General features: G+C 51.0%; 1 protein-coding gene across 1 annotated transcript; it reads right to left on the bottom strand.

Moving 5' to 3' along the window:
* Positions 1 to 983: 983 nt before the first annotated feature.
* Positions 984 to 3,813, bottom strand: LOC311169880 (uncharacterized protein; the record flags this gene model as incomplete). The annotated part of the gene is made up of 3 exons (XM_084232123.1): positions 984 to 1,165; positions 2,188 to 2,331; positions 3,759 to 3,813. 3 exons carry the CDS (start codon positions 3,811 to 3,813, stop codon positions 984 to 986), a joined length of 381 nt encoding a protein of 126 aa, XP_084088249.1.
* Between the last annotated feature and the right edge of the window lie 14,369 nt (positions 3,814 to 18,182).

The following is an 18,182-nucleotide window of genomic DNA, read 5'->3' as shown; positions in this document are numbered from 1 at the left end:
GCGTAGGAAGCACTGGGTTCTGTTGACTGCAGCTCACAAGAAAGGCACCAAACACACAAATATAGTTTATAATTCAACATACACACATATGGACAACTCTACCTGCATGCTATCTGCATAGTTTATTTTTCCCTTCTGACTCATAATATATTTTCATTTTAAAGTTGGAAAACCCATAAGCTTATTAATAATAAATGGAGTGCATTATTCTATCATTTAAAAGTCATTACTTGTTTTTTTTTTCTTTTCCATTAAAATCACAGGCAGAGAAAAGTCTAAAAATTATAACAGAGTCGTGCGAATGCCCCAGAGTGACTGTCCGAGCGAAACGGGACCTTTTCTAGGGAAATGAAAGGAAACCACATGGGCCAGTTAAAATTGTAAGTTGATAAAGTCCTACTCCCTCACGCCGAGAGGACGGCAGGGTAGGCTGTATTTTATACACAGCCTTTAAGGAATAAATTGTGTCTATTTTATGAGACTAATTCAGGAGCTAGAATAAGCCAGATAAAGGCCCCACGCGTGTTTTGAAAGAGCCTCAGGCAGACACGGCGCCAGCACGGGGTGGCTCAGTGTGGACCTCTGGGCCGCTGCCATGTCTTGGCTGCAGTAACCACAGGGCGCAGTTTTCCTTTAGAATTAGTTTTTGTGCTCTTTGGGGAGATTCCTAGGCGTGGGATTGCTGGGTCATCTGGTAGCTCCGTTTTTAATAATTTGAGTTCTACATAAAATTTTCATCTTTTGGGGGGGAAGTCGTATTTTGATGAAATATCTTTAGGGAACGAGGTTCCTCTATTGTTTAATTCACGGGTGTTGTAGTTCTCAAGAGGCTTGCATGTGCAATAAAGAAATTTCCTAGGAATAAGAACATGTGGCTTTAAGACATTTATTTCCAGCAGAGGAGACAAAGGACTTGAGGAAAACAGAGGTCTGCAAAGCACATCCACGTTTCTGCACTTCGACAGGTTACAGTTTGCTCCCGTTTAGGGAGACTTGATTTTGGGGACTGGCGTTGGGTAGGGAGAAAGTATCCACCACTTTCGACAGCACTTTTTGTCTTGGTTGCAGACCCCGATGGTGTCGTCCGTGGAGGTGCAGCCCCCGTCTTTGCACACCCCTTTCAAGAGAACACACTGTTTCAGCCCCGGGATCACGCCAGCCCCTGCTGCAGGGGAGAGAGTTGAGGACACCATCAATTCACGTGCGCTCGCTGGAAATGCACATCAGCCACAAATCCCAAGAGATGGCCCTGGACAGGAGAGAACCCCCGTAGGAGGGGTCAGACACTTAGGAGAGAGCAGTGCCTCTTGGGGGGAGGGGCCCGAGTGGGGCTGTACACATCTTGGGGAGGAGGTCAGGCTGGCCGCGAGAATCCTTTAGAGTTGTCCTCAGCTGGGGCGGCACATTTTGAAATGTGTGGGGCTCTTTGGTGGCGTCACGCGACGGGGTGGTAGGCCCAGGGCTGGTCAGTGCAGCTCCACTGCAAAATAGTTCCCAGGAGGTCCCCGTCCTCCCGCCTCGTGCTCCTCCCACTCACCCTGACTGGTGACGAGGCACCTGTGCTCACCCCACGTCCCCTGAGAGAACGCCCAGCACCCCTTCAGCGCCCCTTCAGCTCCGCCTGACCTCTTTTCCACCTGAGACTGTGAGCAACGCTCCCAGCGTGCTAGTGCTCTTCCCGGAGCTCCACAGCGTGCGCCTCGAGGTTTATAAGCATTTTTCCATAAATCTATTTTGACTCATTTGTCTGCTGAGGGCACACGGCTGAGTGCACGCCGCGGGGCCCTTCCCTCCCGCTTGCCTCCTGCCGGGCTCGCCCCTCCACACGCCCCTCCACGGGCGCACCGGCGCCTGGCACCGGAGCTCGTCCCCGGCCGCCTGCATCTCGCTCAGTCTCCGTCACCCTCCCCTGGCGTCTGGCCGTGCTGTCCTGCTGCGTGCGGCCTCTTCGGCTCTAACCCATCCTGGCTTCTTCCCGCCTCTCCTGCATGCTAACAGTCTGACCGCCTTTAGGTTCTGGATCTTTTTTTCTTTTTGAATTTAAACCATGCTTTTGCCATGTTTCTCCATCCTGCAGAAAATGAACCAGCGCTGCATAGCCCAGCACCATCTGCAGCGGCGCTTTCGGGGCCTCTGCATGGTCCCCCGCCAGGAGGCCGGGTGGGCACACTCTGCACAGCCTGGTACCCCAAGGGTCCCTGGGGAGGCGCCGGTGGCCACCACCCTTGCTGGCCAGTTCCAGAAGAGGGTCTGGCTTCTCGGGGCAGCCGTGAGGGGTGCTGCCGGTCTCCAGGGGGCTCAGGCCCCGCAGCTGCAGGTCTCGCGCCAGCTCTTCCCCCGAGAGCTTTATCACCCACGGAGTAATGTCCGGGGAGACGTTCGGACCAGGCCTTTGTGACCTCAGTCAAATACAGTCCTTGCCTGTAAGTAAACCGAAGATTGACTCTTAACTTGCTCCTAATCCCAAGTCACTGACGTCACGTAACCTACACCAGTGTCGCCACAGTGTGTGTCACCGTAGCTGTGTTTCCGTCCGAGAGAAATGAGACCAAATGAGAAATATTTAAACTCCCTCTGGGGGAGATGACTATGTCAGGTGGATCCCAAGACCTGCCAGGGGTGAGGCGAGGATCACCAGAGTGAGTATCTTCGTGTCTTCCTGGTTCCAGGGCCTCAGAGACCCGCCAAGCGGTGGTGGGGGGGAGCGCTCTCCGGGCTTAGTCTGTGGTCACGGAGACTGACCCTTTAGAGGGGTGTGGACATTCTGCCTTTAGCGGTGGAGAAAACCACCCCACCCGTCCTGACGTGGGTCTGGAGGACTGGCCTGGACTGGCCCCTTGCCTTTCCCTCCCTTTTTTTTTTTTTTTAAAGATTTATTTATTTTTATTTATACAAGCACTGGGCACAGTCGGAGCGCGGGAGGGTGAGAGGATTCCCCAGAGCCAGAGCGGGGAGCAGAGCAGGCAGAAGGACCGAAGGACACTGCTGAGGGGAGCAGCGGGCGGCAGGGGAGGTCTGCGCGCCATGTGGGACCCTCCTCCGGTGGCCGGGGAGCAGCCGGGGATCGAACCGGCGCTGCAGAGGCTACGGACAGCTTCCCAGCCCAGCGCTCAACCGCTGCGCCACCGGGGAGGCCCGTCTTTCCCCTTTGAGCTACATTTTAATGCCCAGACTTCTGAACTACGGGCCCTGAGGACCCTATCACATTCTTCAGACGCTTCCTCCGAGCTTGCCCTGTGTTCCTGCCTTCGCCACTGGGGCGCCAATCCACTGTTCATTCTTTCTCCAACTTCCCCTGCTCCCAAATTTCTACTGCTTTTTCAAACTTGATACAACTCTTTTTTTGTTGCACTCTCTCATTTGCCTGACTTCTGCCCTTCACAGAAATTCCTCACCAACACACTTGGCTTCACTTTCAGACACTAACACGTCCAAACCAGTCGCTGCTGCTCACACTCGCATTTTGGGCCCTGGTAACACCTACTCGGTCATCTGCTGAGCCTTAAGCCTCACGTCAGAGCTTCTCTCTCTGCCTTGACTCGAGCCCCGTTTTCTACTCATGCTGCTCTTGGTTCTCATTTCCTTTCATGGAAATCCTTGTCCTGCTTGGTAGTTGTGAGCTCATCAGTTGTAAGGGAGGTGGTCAGGCTGGACTCTGAATCCCAAAGGTGGTGCATGAGGGTCTGAGACGGCCATAGTCTCGCCGAGTATCCCCGAAGCCTCTGAGAGCCCTGTCTTGGCGATTAGCCACCTCTTACCTTTCGGTATGATAGTCACAAAAAGGAGAACAGAAAGGAGGGGATGGAGCCTCATGGTTCGATATCCAGGAGCAAGATGAGTGACAGGGACCGTGGACACAGGCCTTTTATTTACTTCTGGGGGACTGAGGTTCCCTTTGGTCAGTGAAGCTTAACAAGTAAGAAAATAAAATAGCTTCCGTTGGAAGAATTCCAAACCCTGGAGTCTCTAAATTTGGTGACAAATTAACCTAATTATAGGAAACCAGATGGCTAATCCTTTACTTTTTCTACGGGTTCTTACATTCCCCGGAGGTCAGAACCTCTAGCCAGTCACTTTGGGAGGGGGCCAGGAGCTAAGGCCATGTGAGTACAGAATCCTCAGCACCAAAGTCTCCCACTTGCGGGGGAACTTTCCTATCATACACTTGTCCCCACGACAGGGATACGTGAGCTGCCTAAGGACTGTTACATGAGCTGTGTTTTCTCCTTACTGAATGAGAGACTAGCATCACATATGATGTTCTTTACAGCATCTGGAAGGTTCTACTGGAGAATGCTTAGGACACATTGAGAACCAGCATTCTGTCATTGTTCCTCTTTACAACTGTACCACAGAGGGTGGTGGGGTGAGGAGAACAGGAAGGCACAGTCGCTCCCCAACACCCGCCTGTTGTCCAGGCCAGATGCCTCTGGCATAAAGAGGTTCCTGAGCCTCTCACCTTTCATAGTCTTGGAAGCCTGAGAACACACTTTTGGCCAAGAAGCTATTGACCTAAAATCAACTCATCTAATTTACCTACAGATCAATGGCTTCATGACATTTGTCTAAATTCATTAAATTTTTCACTTATAAGCCCTTCCTGGCGGCACAGGGGTTAAGTCTCAGCGCTACGAAGTTATCAGCAGCCACTGCAGCCTGAGTTCCATCCCGGGCCAGGGAGCTGACCCACATGGTGCAGCAGACCTCTCCTGTCTCCCCGCTGCTCCCCTGCGTATATTTCAGTCAATCCACCTGTTCTGCTCCCCACTCTGCCTCTGGTGAATCCTCTCACTCCCTGCACCGCTGGCCTGTACCCCAGCTCTTGTATGCATAAATAAATAAAAATAAGTCTTGAAAAATTTTTTTCACTTAGAAACTTTCAAATGTTTATAACATTTGAAGCTCCTTTTATGGGGAAAATTTTGATATACTTTTATTTTTACTTCCTTTGGTCATTTTTATGTTTGCCAATGTGTTTATATTTTTAAAAAATATTTATTTATTTATTTATTTATTCATACAAGCACTGGGTACAGTCAGAAGCGCGGGAGGGTGAGGGAATTCACCAGAGCCAGAGCGGGGAGCAGAGCAGGCAGAAGGACCAAAGGACACTGCTGAGGGGAGCAGCGGGCGGCAGGAGAGGTCTGCGCGCCATGTGGGACCCTCCCCCGGTGGCTGGGGAGCAGCCGGGGATCAAACTGGTACTGCCGAGGCGGCTGTGGGCAGCTTCGCAACCTAGCGCTCAACCACTGTGCCACCGGGGAGACCCATGTGTTTATTTTTTTTTTTAAATCAAACCGCCACCGACACATGACGCTGTGTACAGAGGCGCCGAGACGTCCCCCTGACACCTGCCTGCTGCGGTGGGGGGACACCTCCACGAGGTCACGTGATCACCGTTCTCTGTGATGTAACTGAGACCTAGATTCTTAGCAACCTCCAAGTCTACACACACTATGCTTGGCTGTATCGGTTTTAAGATAATTTGTAGTTCTGCCACTGACTTTTCCCTGCATCAGTGCATGTGTTCACCATTCGAAAGGACCCGGGGAGGACTGTTGTTTCTATGACCAAGGGGGAGCCACGCAGGGTCAGCGTGGTTTGGCGGCAGTTGAGGGCGGCGAGCAGCCTGAGCTCCGTGGAGCTGACGCGTGAGCCTGCTCCTGCCGCATGTGTTGGTCCAGGCCTGTGTCATCTGGGGTGTTACTGTGGGGAGGTGATCTGCGGGTCAGGGCATGCTCACGATTTTTCCATGTAAATTAACGGCAATTGTTTCATTTGGCTCCACCTGAAGCACAGGGACGGCTTCCTGGGGCCCCTGCTTTCAGATAGGAGGGGGCCTGCATGGCCAGCATGTGGTATATTAGATTCCAGATGTACTAGCTGTGTTTGTGCTGCTAGATAACACCTCCCCCACCTCCCCACCTCCAGCCTCTGGGAGCCGCCATCCTACCCTGTGCTCACCAGCTGGCGTTTCTAGATTCCACGTGTAAGTGACATGATGGAGCATTTGTCCTTGTCTGACTTATTGGGCGTATTATTGCTCAGCAATATGCCCTCAGCATCCGCACCTGTAACCCTAACCCTAGCCCCTCTCCTCCCACCCCTGAGTGCCATCCCAGTGCAGCCGTCCTCAGCCCTCACCCCTGCCAACCCGCGCAGTGCCGGCACGGCGGACGCGGGATAGCGCAGGTCTCTTCAAACTCCTGCGTCCGTTGCCTTTGGGTTCATCCTCAGAACAGGATTACTTGGTCACATGGTACTTCAATTTTTCATTTTTTGGGGGATGTCTCCAGTGTTTTCCATAGTGACTGAGCCCGTCTACACCCCACCAACAGTGCACAAAGACTCCTTTTGCTTCAGACCTCACGACACTTTTCTCTCCTCTTGAGACGATCGTTCTAACAGGTGTGGTTGTGATGTGCCTTTTGCCTTTCCTGATCATCCGTGGGGTGGGGCGACGTCTTGTGTGCCTGTGGGCCACCACATGTGTATGTTCTCTGGGAAAATGTCTGTTCAGTTGTCTGCTCAGTACTTTACTTGAATTATTTGTATTTTAAGTTATTGAGTTGGATGAGCTATATGTACACACCTACTTATATATTCTAACCCTTCATCTGGTGTGGCTTGCAAATATTTTTTCCCTTTCTGTAGGTTGCATTTTCGTTGTTTTTTTCCTTTGGCTATGCAGGAGCTTTTAGCTTCTTAGTATGATGTAGTCCCAATGATCGATTTTTGCTTTTGCTGTTTGTGCTTATGGAGGCGTATCAAAAAAAATCTTTACCAAAATAAGCACCTTTACTAAAAAGGGAGCTTTTCCCTTGTGTTTTGTTTTATGATATCACGTCTTACACTTAAGTCTTTAATTCAAAGAGCTTGAACCCACCTACCACCCCCTAGATCATATACTCTACAGTGCCTACTGCAGTATTACCTGCAGCACCCAGGACAGGGAAGCAAGCGAGGACTCAGCGGGTAGAGGACCGTAGCCACGCGCGGGATACTTCAGCCATAAGGTGAGATTAAACGGTGCCATTTATAGCAGGATGGAGAGTTCAGGGAATGGTATGTAGTAAAGCAAGTCAGAATGACCAACAGTGGATAATTCAATAAAACAAAATACTAATAAAAACTAGTGGAGACTGATAAAGGAGGTGAAATTTCTAGGTTAAGAGGGAAGGGGGTAGGAGAGCAGCGCAAAGGGGTATCAAGGATGGTGGCACAAAAATAAATAGTGACCGTCTAAGCCTCTCTGATAAGACGTCAGAAAGAAAGTTTCAAAATTACGACGACTCTGTGACATAAGGATTATACCCGTATCATCCCGAAGTCTCTGTTTTGCCATCAGATCCAACTTACTTATAGTAGAAAATAGCATGAGAGAAAAATACTGTTTTTTCAGCTTTATGGTACCCTTTTCAGTTTCTATTTTTGGGTGTGTTTTATGCTCTATGTGTATATATGTCCATTATTGCACATTAAGAAGTTACAATCAAACAAACATGTTTCGGGGATCTGTGAAGGTGAGATCTTTAGTCTGATGTGATATGAGAACAAAGTTTTTAAGATAATTACACTTAAGTGGTCCACCCGTTTAAAAAAAAAAACAAAACAAGTTCTCTCTGGAGAAAGATACCTTTATCCTCAGCCTTAGGAAAAATAAGCTATAAGAGAGAAAAAGACTTTCCCAAACAAATAAAAGCTGAAATAAATAATCATCATCAGGCACGCTTTACAAGAAATATTTAAGGGACTTCTTTGAGTGCAGGTACAAGGTCACTAACTGACATCATGGAAACACAAGCAGGTCAGATAGAAGTCACGGTGACGGGAAATATGCAGCCAAAGTGAGGTTCTGTAATGTGGTAATAATGAAGAATTTTCTTAAACTCAAGTTTAAAGTTAAAAAAAAAAAAACAAACTTATTGAAAATAACCAGAGCTGCGGGACCTCCAGACCTAAGTCAGCAGAGTGCACACTCCTTAAGGACAGGTCACACGTGGGGACACAAGACAAGTCTCAAAGCATCTGTTTTACACTGAAATCACACAGAATATTTTACAGTCACAATGGTATAAGCTAGAAATCAACTATAAGAGGGAAGCTGTAAAAATCACAAACATGTGGCAAGTAAACTACATGCTGCCAAAAAACAACTGCATTGGTGGAGAAACCAAAACATACTCGTAAAGAAAGGAAATGGAGGGCCTCTCCAGTGGCACAGCGGTTGAGCGCTGGGTTGTGAAGCTGCCTGCAGCCTCTGCAGCGACGATTCGATCCCCGGCTGCTCCCCGGCCACCGGAGGAGGGTCCCACATGGTGCGCAGACCTCTCCTGCTGCCCGCTGCTCCCCTCAGCAGTGTCCTTCGGTCCTTCTGCCTGCTCTGCTCCCTGCTCTGGCTCTGGTGAATTCTCTCACCCTCCCGCGCTTCTGACTGTACCCAGTGCTTGTATAAATAAATAAATAAATAAATCTAAAAAAAAAAAAAGAAAGGAAATGGAAACACAGTTCTCCAGAAACATCCTAACCCTGACCCAAAGGAACTACAACAAGAAGGAAAAAAAAAAAGCCAAGAGGCAGTAGAAGGAAGGAAATAATACAAATTTAGACTGGACATGAATAAAATACAGAGCAAAATGCAAGACAAAAGACCCCTAAATTCAAAAGCTGACTCTTTGAAACCACAAGCAAAATGAACAAAGCTTTTCCTATACTAAGAAAGCGAGGAGACTCTACTAAATAAATCAGACATGAAAGAGGAGAAATTGTTACAGGACAACCCCACTCTAAAACGGGTTGCCTGACTTTGGTTCCTCACTCATGCACTTGAAAGGGACTTACCCTGCAGGCACACACCAAAGGTTAACAAAAGGTTTATTTACAAGGAAAGGGGAATGAGGAAATGTACAACTCAGGGAGAAAAGAGGGAGATGAAGTCTTAAATGTGTCCTACCCGATCCATGGACTTGGAATCCCAAATGACCCACCGAGACCAAACCTGCCTGGCCAGGAGCACCAGCCAAGTGCCCCAGACCCCACTCACGTGGCTGGTTTTATTTACAAACAGAGAAAAATGGCTGCTTAACTCCTCCCTCAGGTCCTTGCAGCTTCCCTTTGGGGATCATGGGATTTGTAGTTCCCAGTGTCTTGCTGGCGTGGGGGGGCGTCCACAAAGCCTGTATGGAATTCACTCAGGACATCCTTTTCCCCTAATAAAATGACAACAAACACCATGGAAATACAAAGGACCGAAGAGACTCTGAGCATCTCTCTGCCCGCAGATCAGATCCCCAGGAAGAAAAGGGCAGATTCTTAGAATCATATAAATCACCAAAACCGAGTTAGGAAGAAATAGGCGAGCTCAGTAAGTTGATCACCAGTGAGGAAACTGAACCGGAATCAAGAGCCTTCCAAATCAACAAAACATAGGCAGAGGCCATGCCTGCCGGGCACACAGAAATGCAAAGGCTCCTAAGAGGCTCCTATGCCCACGACATGCCAAGAAGCTGGGCAACCCAGAGGGTGTGGGTAGAGTCTAGAAACATACAACTTGCAGAACAGAGGAATTCTGAACAGACCAATTACTGGCAAGGGCGGAGCTGGTCATGGAAACATCACAGTGAAGAAACCCCATCACCAGATGGCTTCACTGGTGAGCTTTACCAAATTTTTAGAGAATTCGCGCCAATCATCTCTAAGGCCTTCCCGACAAGTGAAAAGCGAACACCCTTAGGAGAACACATCAGCCTGAGGTCAAAGCCAGCCAAGGACGCTGCAGGAAATGGCAGGCGAGGTCCCTGGTGGGGCTTTCTCTTGTGGAGGGTTTCGTACCCAGTCCTGCTGGCCATTGTCGTCCTCTCGCCCCCTTCTCGTCCCCACCCCTGTCCCATCAGCTGCATACACTTCACTCCACGTGTTAGTCACCACGTGGCCCCTTCCTGGCTCCTCCAGTCTTCTTCCCTCCCTGTCTGCGGCCCTCCCGCCCCCTGACAGTTCCTGGGTTTCCTCTGTTCTGCCTTTGCCTTGGTGCCCTGTGTTTCCTTGATTATGCCCTGGATAATACAGCTTCATCATTGCAACGTTTTTGTGAGAACTGTGGCCTTTCTGTAACAAATTAAAAACCATGTTTGTTAAAATAAATGGATTTTCTTGCTTGAAGGAGATTGTTTGCATCTGAAGTTGAGACTCAAAGAAGTAACATCTGTCTAGATTTGAAATCAGTTTATTTGTATTGACAAAAGATAATAGAAATTGGTAGTAAAGCTGGAAGTCTTCAATTTGTATACACTATTTTTAGATGTGAGAATTTTCCTTTGGAAGCTTTTCCTAGTTCACTTCATCCTGCCCTTAAGCGGCTCCTGATAGTCTGAGTAGATAACTGGTGTTGGGATGGGCATGAGAATCCACCACCTCCGACAGCATTTCCACCGTCTTTGGCAGCCACCGATTATGTCCTCTATTACTTTACAGGTGTCTCTTCTGCAGATGCCAGACAAATTGATGCAGTGGTTTACAGCAGAAACCAATCCACTTCTTACTGCAGAAAAAAGAACCAGTGAGATACTTAGCCCAGAAATGTGACGTGAACCATTAACACTCATGAGCGCGAGGACAGAAGGTTCTGGTATGAGCACAGAAGCTGGACGCACCAACTATTAACAGCCCCCTTGTCACTGTTCCTGCCACTCCAAGGCCCACAGGCTGACAACCCGCCTCCTTGTTTGGTAAGTTCTTGGCATCGCTAACTTCGATTCAAAAAGTACTTTGGTAAATGTTGACGTGAACGAGGGGATGTGTAAAATGAATCCTTCCTCCCTCTTTATTTCACTGTTTAGTGGATTTCCAATTAACATTTACGGAGCGCCTTCTGCTCACCAGGAACTTTCCTTTGTACAAATAATACAGCAGTGAAAATGTAAGCACGGTTCTTACTCTCACAGGACTTGTATTTGTAGAAGAAAATCTAACTTTACAAAAATAGATTGATAATTTCAGAAAGTGTGTTTACAACAAAATACTTGGATGGATCAGACACGGTGTGGGGGACGGAGGTGACAGACTGAGCAGAGGCCTTGGAAGCACGTACCCTTCGAACTGGGGTACAGGTGGTGAGGCTCGCTCAGAGACGGGCAGATGCCACGAGAGAGGGTTACGAGCAAACAGAGCCCCAGAGCAAAGCCTCTGCTGGGCGCACACCAAGAGGAGGGCCGTGCGGATAGAACACATTGAAGAGATGATTTTGATGAGACATGAGGTGGCAGAACTGGATTAGCATCATGCATGGCTGCTAGGGCCTGGGAGCCCGCACTCCCCTCCTGGGGCTTCTGTTTCCTTAGTGACCTAAATGCTCCACCTGCTGATGTGGGTGGGAGTGGAGTGGGGGGGTGCGAAGCGGAGTAAGTCAGGAGCGAGACAAACTCTGGGTGGTGTCAGTCATATGAGCAACATAATGGAACAAAACAAAGGGCCAGGCAAAGACAAACCAGCAACCACCCCCCACCCCCCACCCCCCACATCTGCCTATAGAAGGAGGCCGCCCGAGGGGCTGGGTGGGGGGGAAGCAGTGTGGGGAGGGCGCAGAGGACCGCACAGGGGCCGGGACAGGCGCGTGAGGAGCCAGCCCCTGCCTCAGCGGCACACACTGTTGTCAGCCGCTGCTGCCTCCATTAAAAAACACCAGAACTATTGATTCTTGTGGAAAACATAATCCAAGTTCTAATTCGTCATTGAAAATGTTTAGTATTTTATCTTTTTCATCTCATTTTCCCTATTTGTTTCGACAAGGTGTAGGTTTGAAGGTTTCGGGGAAACAGATTGTGTGGCTGCAGAATTGTGGGGTTCGTGTGTCCTGAACTAACATAAACCCTCGATTTCTTCATGTCTCAAGCAGCTCAAAAAGAAGGTATTTCTTCTGTCCAAATTTAAGTATGTTCCACTCAGCTCAGTGGAAACATCTCTCTTAGTCACAGAGATTCGCAGCTGGAAGAGAAAGGCCACTCTCAACGACCTTGCCATGGCCCCAGACGCGGGTGGCGGGTAGCCGCAAGCTGGCCAGTGTCTGACCACCTCTCCCTCAGCCTGACCCAGTGTCCTGGCGAGGCCATTCGAGCGGCAACTTTATCGTAGAGATGCTGCCTTCGCACGACAGTCCTCAAAGTGACCGTCCACTAGAAAGTCACCTACACAGGCAGGATAGGACAGTTTCACTTTGGGCTCACCTGTGGCTGGGATTCTGCAGCCTTAGGGGTTCACCACCCAGAAGGTCACGTAAAACTGCCTGGATCCCACTAGATAGGGGTCTCCTCAGGTCATCACATCTTTATTTAACTCACCTGTGAGCCCCGGGAGGCCCTTCTCAGCTAGCAAAGGCGAGACAGGTCTCTAGCCCTTTCTCATGAGACCTGCTGTGGGCGCCTCTGCCCCCACCCCACGGGCCCTGCCCATGGAAGGACGCTGTGCGCAGCTGCAGGGGCCCAGAGGGCAGACATGTCACTGAGCACAGAAACGCTGACCGCCGGCTGCCAGGGAGAATCCAGACTTGTTCTACAGACGCCGAGAGCGCGACAGGGGCAGGCTTGAGTCTGGGCTGGGTATGGCCTAACCCTCTAGAAAACTCCTTCGCTGGGGACTTCTGGTGCAGCATGAGTGAGCTGTCCTGAGACACTGCGTGGGGGTGGCCGAAGCCAGACAGGCCCGGGCAGGAGGGAGGGCGGGGGTCTCCCTGGAAGCTCTGCCGTGAGTCTGAGAGACTGACAGCTCGGGACACTGCCCCTTAGGCCTTTGCTCCCCTGGGCTTGAGTCTGCCCCTTCAGGGTCCAGCCCAGCCTCTGGCTTCCCCGCCTGTTCACGGCCGCCCGCACGGGGGTCGGAGGGGACGCTGCCGGGGCGCTGTGCTCCCGTGCTCAGCCCACAGCCCCGGCCAGGAAGTGCCCAGACCCCCAACTGGATCGGGAAAGTTCCTAGAGCTCCTGGATGTGAGGCTCAGGGAGGGATGAGCAGCTCCGTGCTCTGCGTCGGGAGAAACCTCTTCCTGAGGTGGCAGGGCCTCGGCTTGGGCCGAGGGCGCGTGAGTCGTGGCGCGTGCCTGTGAGGAGCCCCCGCGGGTATTTAAGGGGCTGGGGCGTGCTAGGCTCTGCGTAGCCTGTAAAAAGACAATTAGCACATTTTGCAGCAGAAAATCAAGGGGGAGGCGTGTCCTCGGTGAGCACAGGCTTCCTGCGTCCTGCATCGCAAGGTCTGCTTGTCAGCAGGCAGGCGGCGCCTCAGGTGGCTCTGGACATCCTCGGAACTGAACCGCTTGTGAAAGCGCAGCTCGTTGTGTGTGGCTCACCTCAGAGCAGGATCAGTGAGGCTGTCAATCAAATAGTGCAGTTTCTACACAAATACGGAGGCGGTGATTTCCAGAGCAGAACCACCAGCTCAGGTCCCGGGCCTGGGAGACGGGGAGCGGGGGCGGCGTCCGCTGTCAGATCCCTGGCGGGCACCCCGTTGGCACAGTCACTTGTCTCTGCCCCAGAAAATTACCCTATTTTTATCAGACATTTAACAGTTTCTCCAGTAGGTCGCCTTCTCGGGCCCATCAAGTCCATCTCTGAGAGAGCGAGGGAGCGAGGGAGGGAGGGAGGGGGAGTTGTCTCCCTCCATCCGCACGGGTCTTTGCAGAGAGATTCCACTTGGAAAACCAGCAGCTCCAGAAGCTGGAGCTGATGTCACGTCCTCGCCCGTGCGGAGGAGCAAGCAGCAGGAGTCAGCGCCGCTGAGCCCAGAGCTCTGAGGGAGGGCGGGGCCGCCCAGCTCCGCCTTTTGTCACTGAAGTACCCCGAGTTTGCGAGGTGTCTCAAGAGTGCCCAAGCCCACCATTCTATGTTAAAGCAGGTTTTTAAGTGTTGATTTAAGGAATCAAACGACCTCACCAAGGACGCGCACCCAAGCTTGCTGCCAGGCGCTTCCCCGGCTCATTCTCAAGAAGCCAGGTGGGCCAACAGGCCTTAGAGTGACCCTCTTCCCTCTGCAGCCAGCGGCAGCTTCAAGGAGGCCTGTGAGCGTCCAACTAGCGCCTGCCAGGAATTTTGCATCGCATCAGAAGTCCAGGCTGGGCGATGTTCACGTGGCCGAGTTTGCTGCCTGTCTGTGGAGAATCAACCCGTGACCGACACTCCTACGCCCGCCTAGGGTGGGGCCTTCTTGAAGCTTTTTTTTTTGGATGATGTATTCATGGGCCCCTCTCCTCCGCCTGCCCCCACGTGCTCCACACCCCAGCTCTTCCACTCAGTATTTCTATGAGCTGCTTTGTTAGACGGCACACACGCGCGAGATCTACATACATACATGGAATCACCCCTCGTGCACCTTAAATACATACAGTTTTTGTGAGCCGTGTCTCAATAAGGCTGGAAAACAGCTGTTTAAAAAGACCCCACGGCCTCATTTAGTCGCTGCGTCTGTCCCGTCTCTCTCCTTCCAGACGAGCCGACGCGCAGAGGAAGAGCCGGGCGGAGGCGACCGCCAGTCAGCTTGGTCGCTGACAAAGCCATTACCCCGTTTCACTCCACCCAGGCCCGGCCGTGCTGCTGATGCTGGCGCGTGACACGTCCCAGGCTCTCGTGTCCCTCGCCAGGCAGCTTCTACCACAGCCCCCGCCGCCGGCCGCCACCTTACCTCGGGGCAGGAGCGTCACCAAGAGGAGCACGGGGAGCAGCAGGAGGGCTCTCATGGCTGAGTGCTGCTGCGAGGAGCCGGAGTGGTGGGAGTCGGTGTGGCCGAGCCCAGCCAACCTGGGGCTTTTTATGCCGTCCCCTTGGCTTGTGGTTTGCCCTTGGCTAGTGGAGCCGAACGGACGAGAGGACCTGTCTCCGCAGGAAATGCCAGGGCCAGGCCTGGACACGCGCGGAGCTCAGTGGGCGAGGAAGCAGGAAGGGGCGCGGTCAGTCTGTGGCCAGGACCGTCGTGGTCTCCGCTGCTCTCCAGAGGCACATGGACATCCGGGTGGGTGAGCTGCTGTGTGTGTGACGGCCACGTAGTAACAACCGGGGTCCCCAGAGGCACTCCCACGTCATGGGAAGTGAGGAGTTAGGTGGGCGTGCGCTGTGATCTGCGGATCCACACTAGCCCGGGGACATGGTGGCGATTGTCGGGGCCACAGTTAACAAGGGCGGGAGTAGGGAGAGGGTCTCGAGAATGTCACACAGCCTTCATGAAAAAGATACAGAACATGCAGCGCCTATGCAGAAAGCGTGCTTCACCTCTTCTCACATGCGGTGGGCTTTTCATGGATTTTTATAAACCTTTAATTAAAAACAGACAATATGGAAATATAGAAAACACAGGAAAAATCAAAGCTCTTTGGACTCCACTGTTAACACGTAACCGCAGCCTGGGGAGGACGCCTGGTGAGCACTGGGCCCAGATCACCAAGGGCCTCTGTCTCCTCCCTGTAGGAAGGGGACTTTGTTTTAGCCTGAACTGCACTTGGATAAACTCTAGCCTGCTGAGAGACTGTCACTAGTATGGCTGTCGCCGGCGATCCCTGCTCCTGCGTCCGTGCCCTGGTGAGATCCCTTCCCCGGAGTGTGGGCGAGGCGCAGCGGCCGCGGTCGGACCCTCTTCCAGGCCAGGTCACAGAGGACCACTGGTTTGCCATCCTGGGCGTCCCCTCTCGCCCTCTTGATGGCGCACCTAGTTTCCCTGAGGAAAGCCAGCTGCCGTGTTCTGAGTCACCCTGCGGGAAGACCCAAGCGGCACCAGGGCACGAGCGACCAGCCAGTGAAGACCCGAGACCTATCAATGGTGACTCAGGTGAGGCTACGTTTCCTGGCGTGTGCCCACCGCCAGCCTCCTGACGGACATCCAGGCCAGGCCAGGCCAGCGCCATGCCAGCAGCCTCTTCAGAGCCCTTGAGTCAGACACTCAGGTGCACCTCGGCATGTGAACTGGCCAGACAGTGCATGTATATCGTTTTAAGCCGCTGCGTCTAGGTGATGGTTACCAGCGGCAGGCAGTCAATGGAACAAGTAGGCTGGTGGCAGTCCCCAATGGGGAGACTCCTGGTGTTACCTCGGTTAATAGGAGAAATTGTTGGGCCTGCCTGGTGGCGCAAGGGCTTGAGCACAGCACTGTGAAGCTGTCTGCAGCCTCTGCAGTATGAGTTCAATCATGCTGCTCCCCTCAGCAGTGTATTTCAGTAGGTCCGCCTGTTCTGCTCTCCCCTCTGTCTCTGGTGAATCCTCTCACTCCTGCACTTCTTGTATGCATAAATAAATAAACCTTTAAAAAAAAAAGAAGAAACTGGGCCTCCCTGGTAGCACAGCAGGTTGAGTGCAGTGCTGTGAAGCTGTCCGCAGCCTCTGCAGCAACGGTTTGATCCCCAGCAGGCCAGGGAGATGCCCACATGGCGCAGCAGACCTCTCCTGCCTCGCCCGCTGCTCCCCTCAGTGGTGCTTTCGGTCCGTCTGCCTGTTCTGTTCCCCACTCTGTTTCTGGTGAATCTCCTCACCCTCCCACACTTCTGGCCTGTACCCCAGCTCTCATATAGTAAATAAAATCTTTTTTTAAAAAAGAAACTATTAAAAACACTACAAGTGTGCCTCTCCTTCCAGCACATGTGCTGTGACAGTGTGCGAGTTCGGCGGGAGGACAAAGGTGCCACTTACATTTCGGGTCTTCTCCAGTCAGATGTCGAGGAAGTGAATGTATAAAAATATTTAAAATAAGTACTCCTGTTTATTGCAGCACTATTTACAATAGGTAAAACCTGGAAACAACCCAAATGCCCCAAAATAGATGACTGGATCAGGAAGATGTGGCATATATACACAATGGAATATTACTCAGCAATCAAAAAAGATAAACTCCTGCCATTCGCAGCAACGGGGATGGACCTAGAAGAAATTATGCTCAGTGAAATAAGCCAGAAGGAAAAAGAAAAATATCAGATGGTTTCACTTATAGCAGGAATATAGGGGAACCCAATAAGACATCAGTGTAAAAAAATAATAACAGTACAAAACACAACAAAGCAAAAATGGACAATCATAAATCAGAGACATCCTGCAGGGGAGGGGCAGGGAGACGATCAGAGGGAGGGAGGGAGGAGCACAGGGGACTGAGGTGATGGTGCTCGGGTGCCTTGGGGAAGGAGACTCTAAGGAGACTACACCTGAGGGGGTGGGGGGAAGCAAATATGTTTAAAAATGAACAATGATGTAAAAAATTAAAAATCAACATTAAAAATAAAAATACATATCCTAAATTAAAAAAAAATTAAAATAACCAGGCAAGTGGCCCTATCTGACCCAGCCCCTCTGTGCCTTTTGAATAGCAGCTTTCATCCACTCACATTGAGGGCGGCTGCTGACACGCGAAGGCCTGCTGCTGCCATCTTGCCGTTAGCCTTCTGGGTCTGCCTATTCCTCGTTCAGTCCTCTGTGAACGTTCTTCTCTTTGATTTAGACACAAGCGCTCCTTTGCCCATTTCTTATGGGAGATGTCTAGGGTTTGCAAACTCCTTCAGCTTCTGTTTGTCTGAGAAGGACTTTATATCTTCCTATATTTGAAGGAGGGCCTTGCAGGACATTGGCTGGCAGTGGTTAAGTATCTTGATCATATTCCATTGTCTCAAGCCCAGTGTTTCTGCAGAGAAGGCAGGAGTGAGCCTGATAGGTTATCTGCATCTTCCCCTTAGCCAGCTCCAACATTCTTGTCCTGGACTCTTGGAAGTTTCACTACTATGTCGCTGGTCAAGGTCTCATCACATTTCAGTAACCAGGTGTTCTTCTGGCCTTCAAGCACTTGTATTTTTAGTTCCTTCTCCAGGTGTGGAAAGTTTTCCTCTATTAGTTCTTTAAATAAGTTTTGTGTTCTTGTTGCTCTTTCCCTGCCCCCCTTTGGGATGCCCATTATTCTATATTGTCTTTCCTTGTGGAGTCAAATAATTCTGAAAGTATTTCTTCATCTTTTTTTCTTTGTATTTCTCTTTCTTCTCTCACTTGGATTCTTTGCCTTTGAGGTCAATGATCTTCCATTTGGTCCGTTCTGCTTCCACAGCTCTCCCCAATTCTTTTTTTTTTTTTTAAAGATTTATTTATTTGTTTGTTTATTTATACAAGCACTGGGCACAGTCGGAGCGCTGGAGGGTGAGAGAATTCACCAGAGCCAGAGCGGGGAGCAGAACAGGCAGACTGACG

The sequence above is a fragment of the Talpa europaea genome, assembly GCF_964194135.1.
Source record: "Talpa europaea genome assembly, chromosome: 4".
Taxonomy (NCBI): domain Eukaryota; kingdom Metazoa; phylum Chordata; class Mammalia; order Eulipotyphla; family Talpidae; genus Talpa; species Talpa europaea.
The sequence above is the reverse complement of the archived record's forward strand: the minus strand, read 5'-3'. Positions and strand labels throughout refer to the sequence as shown.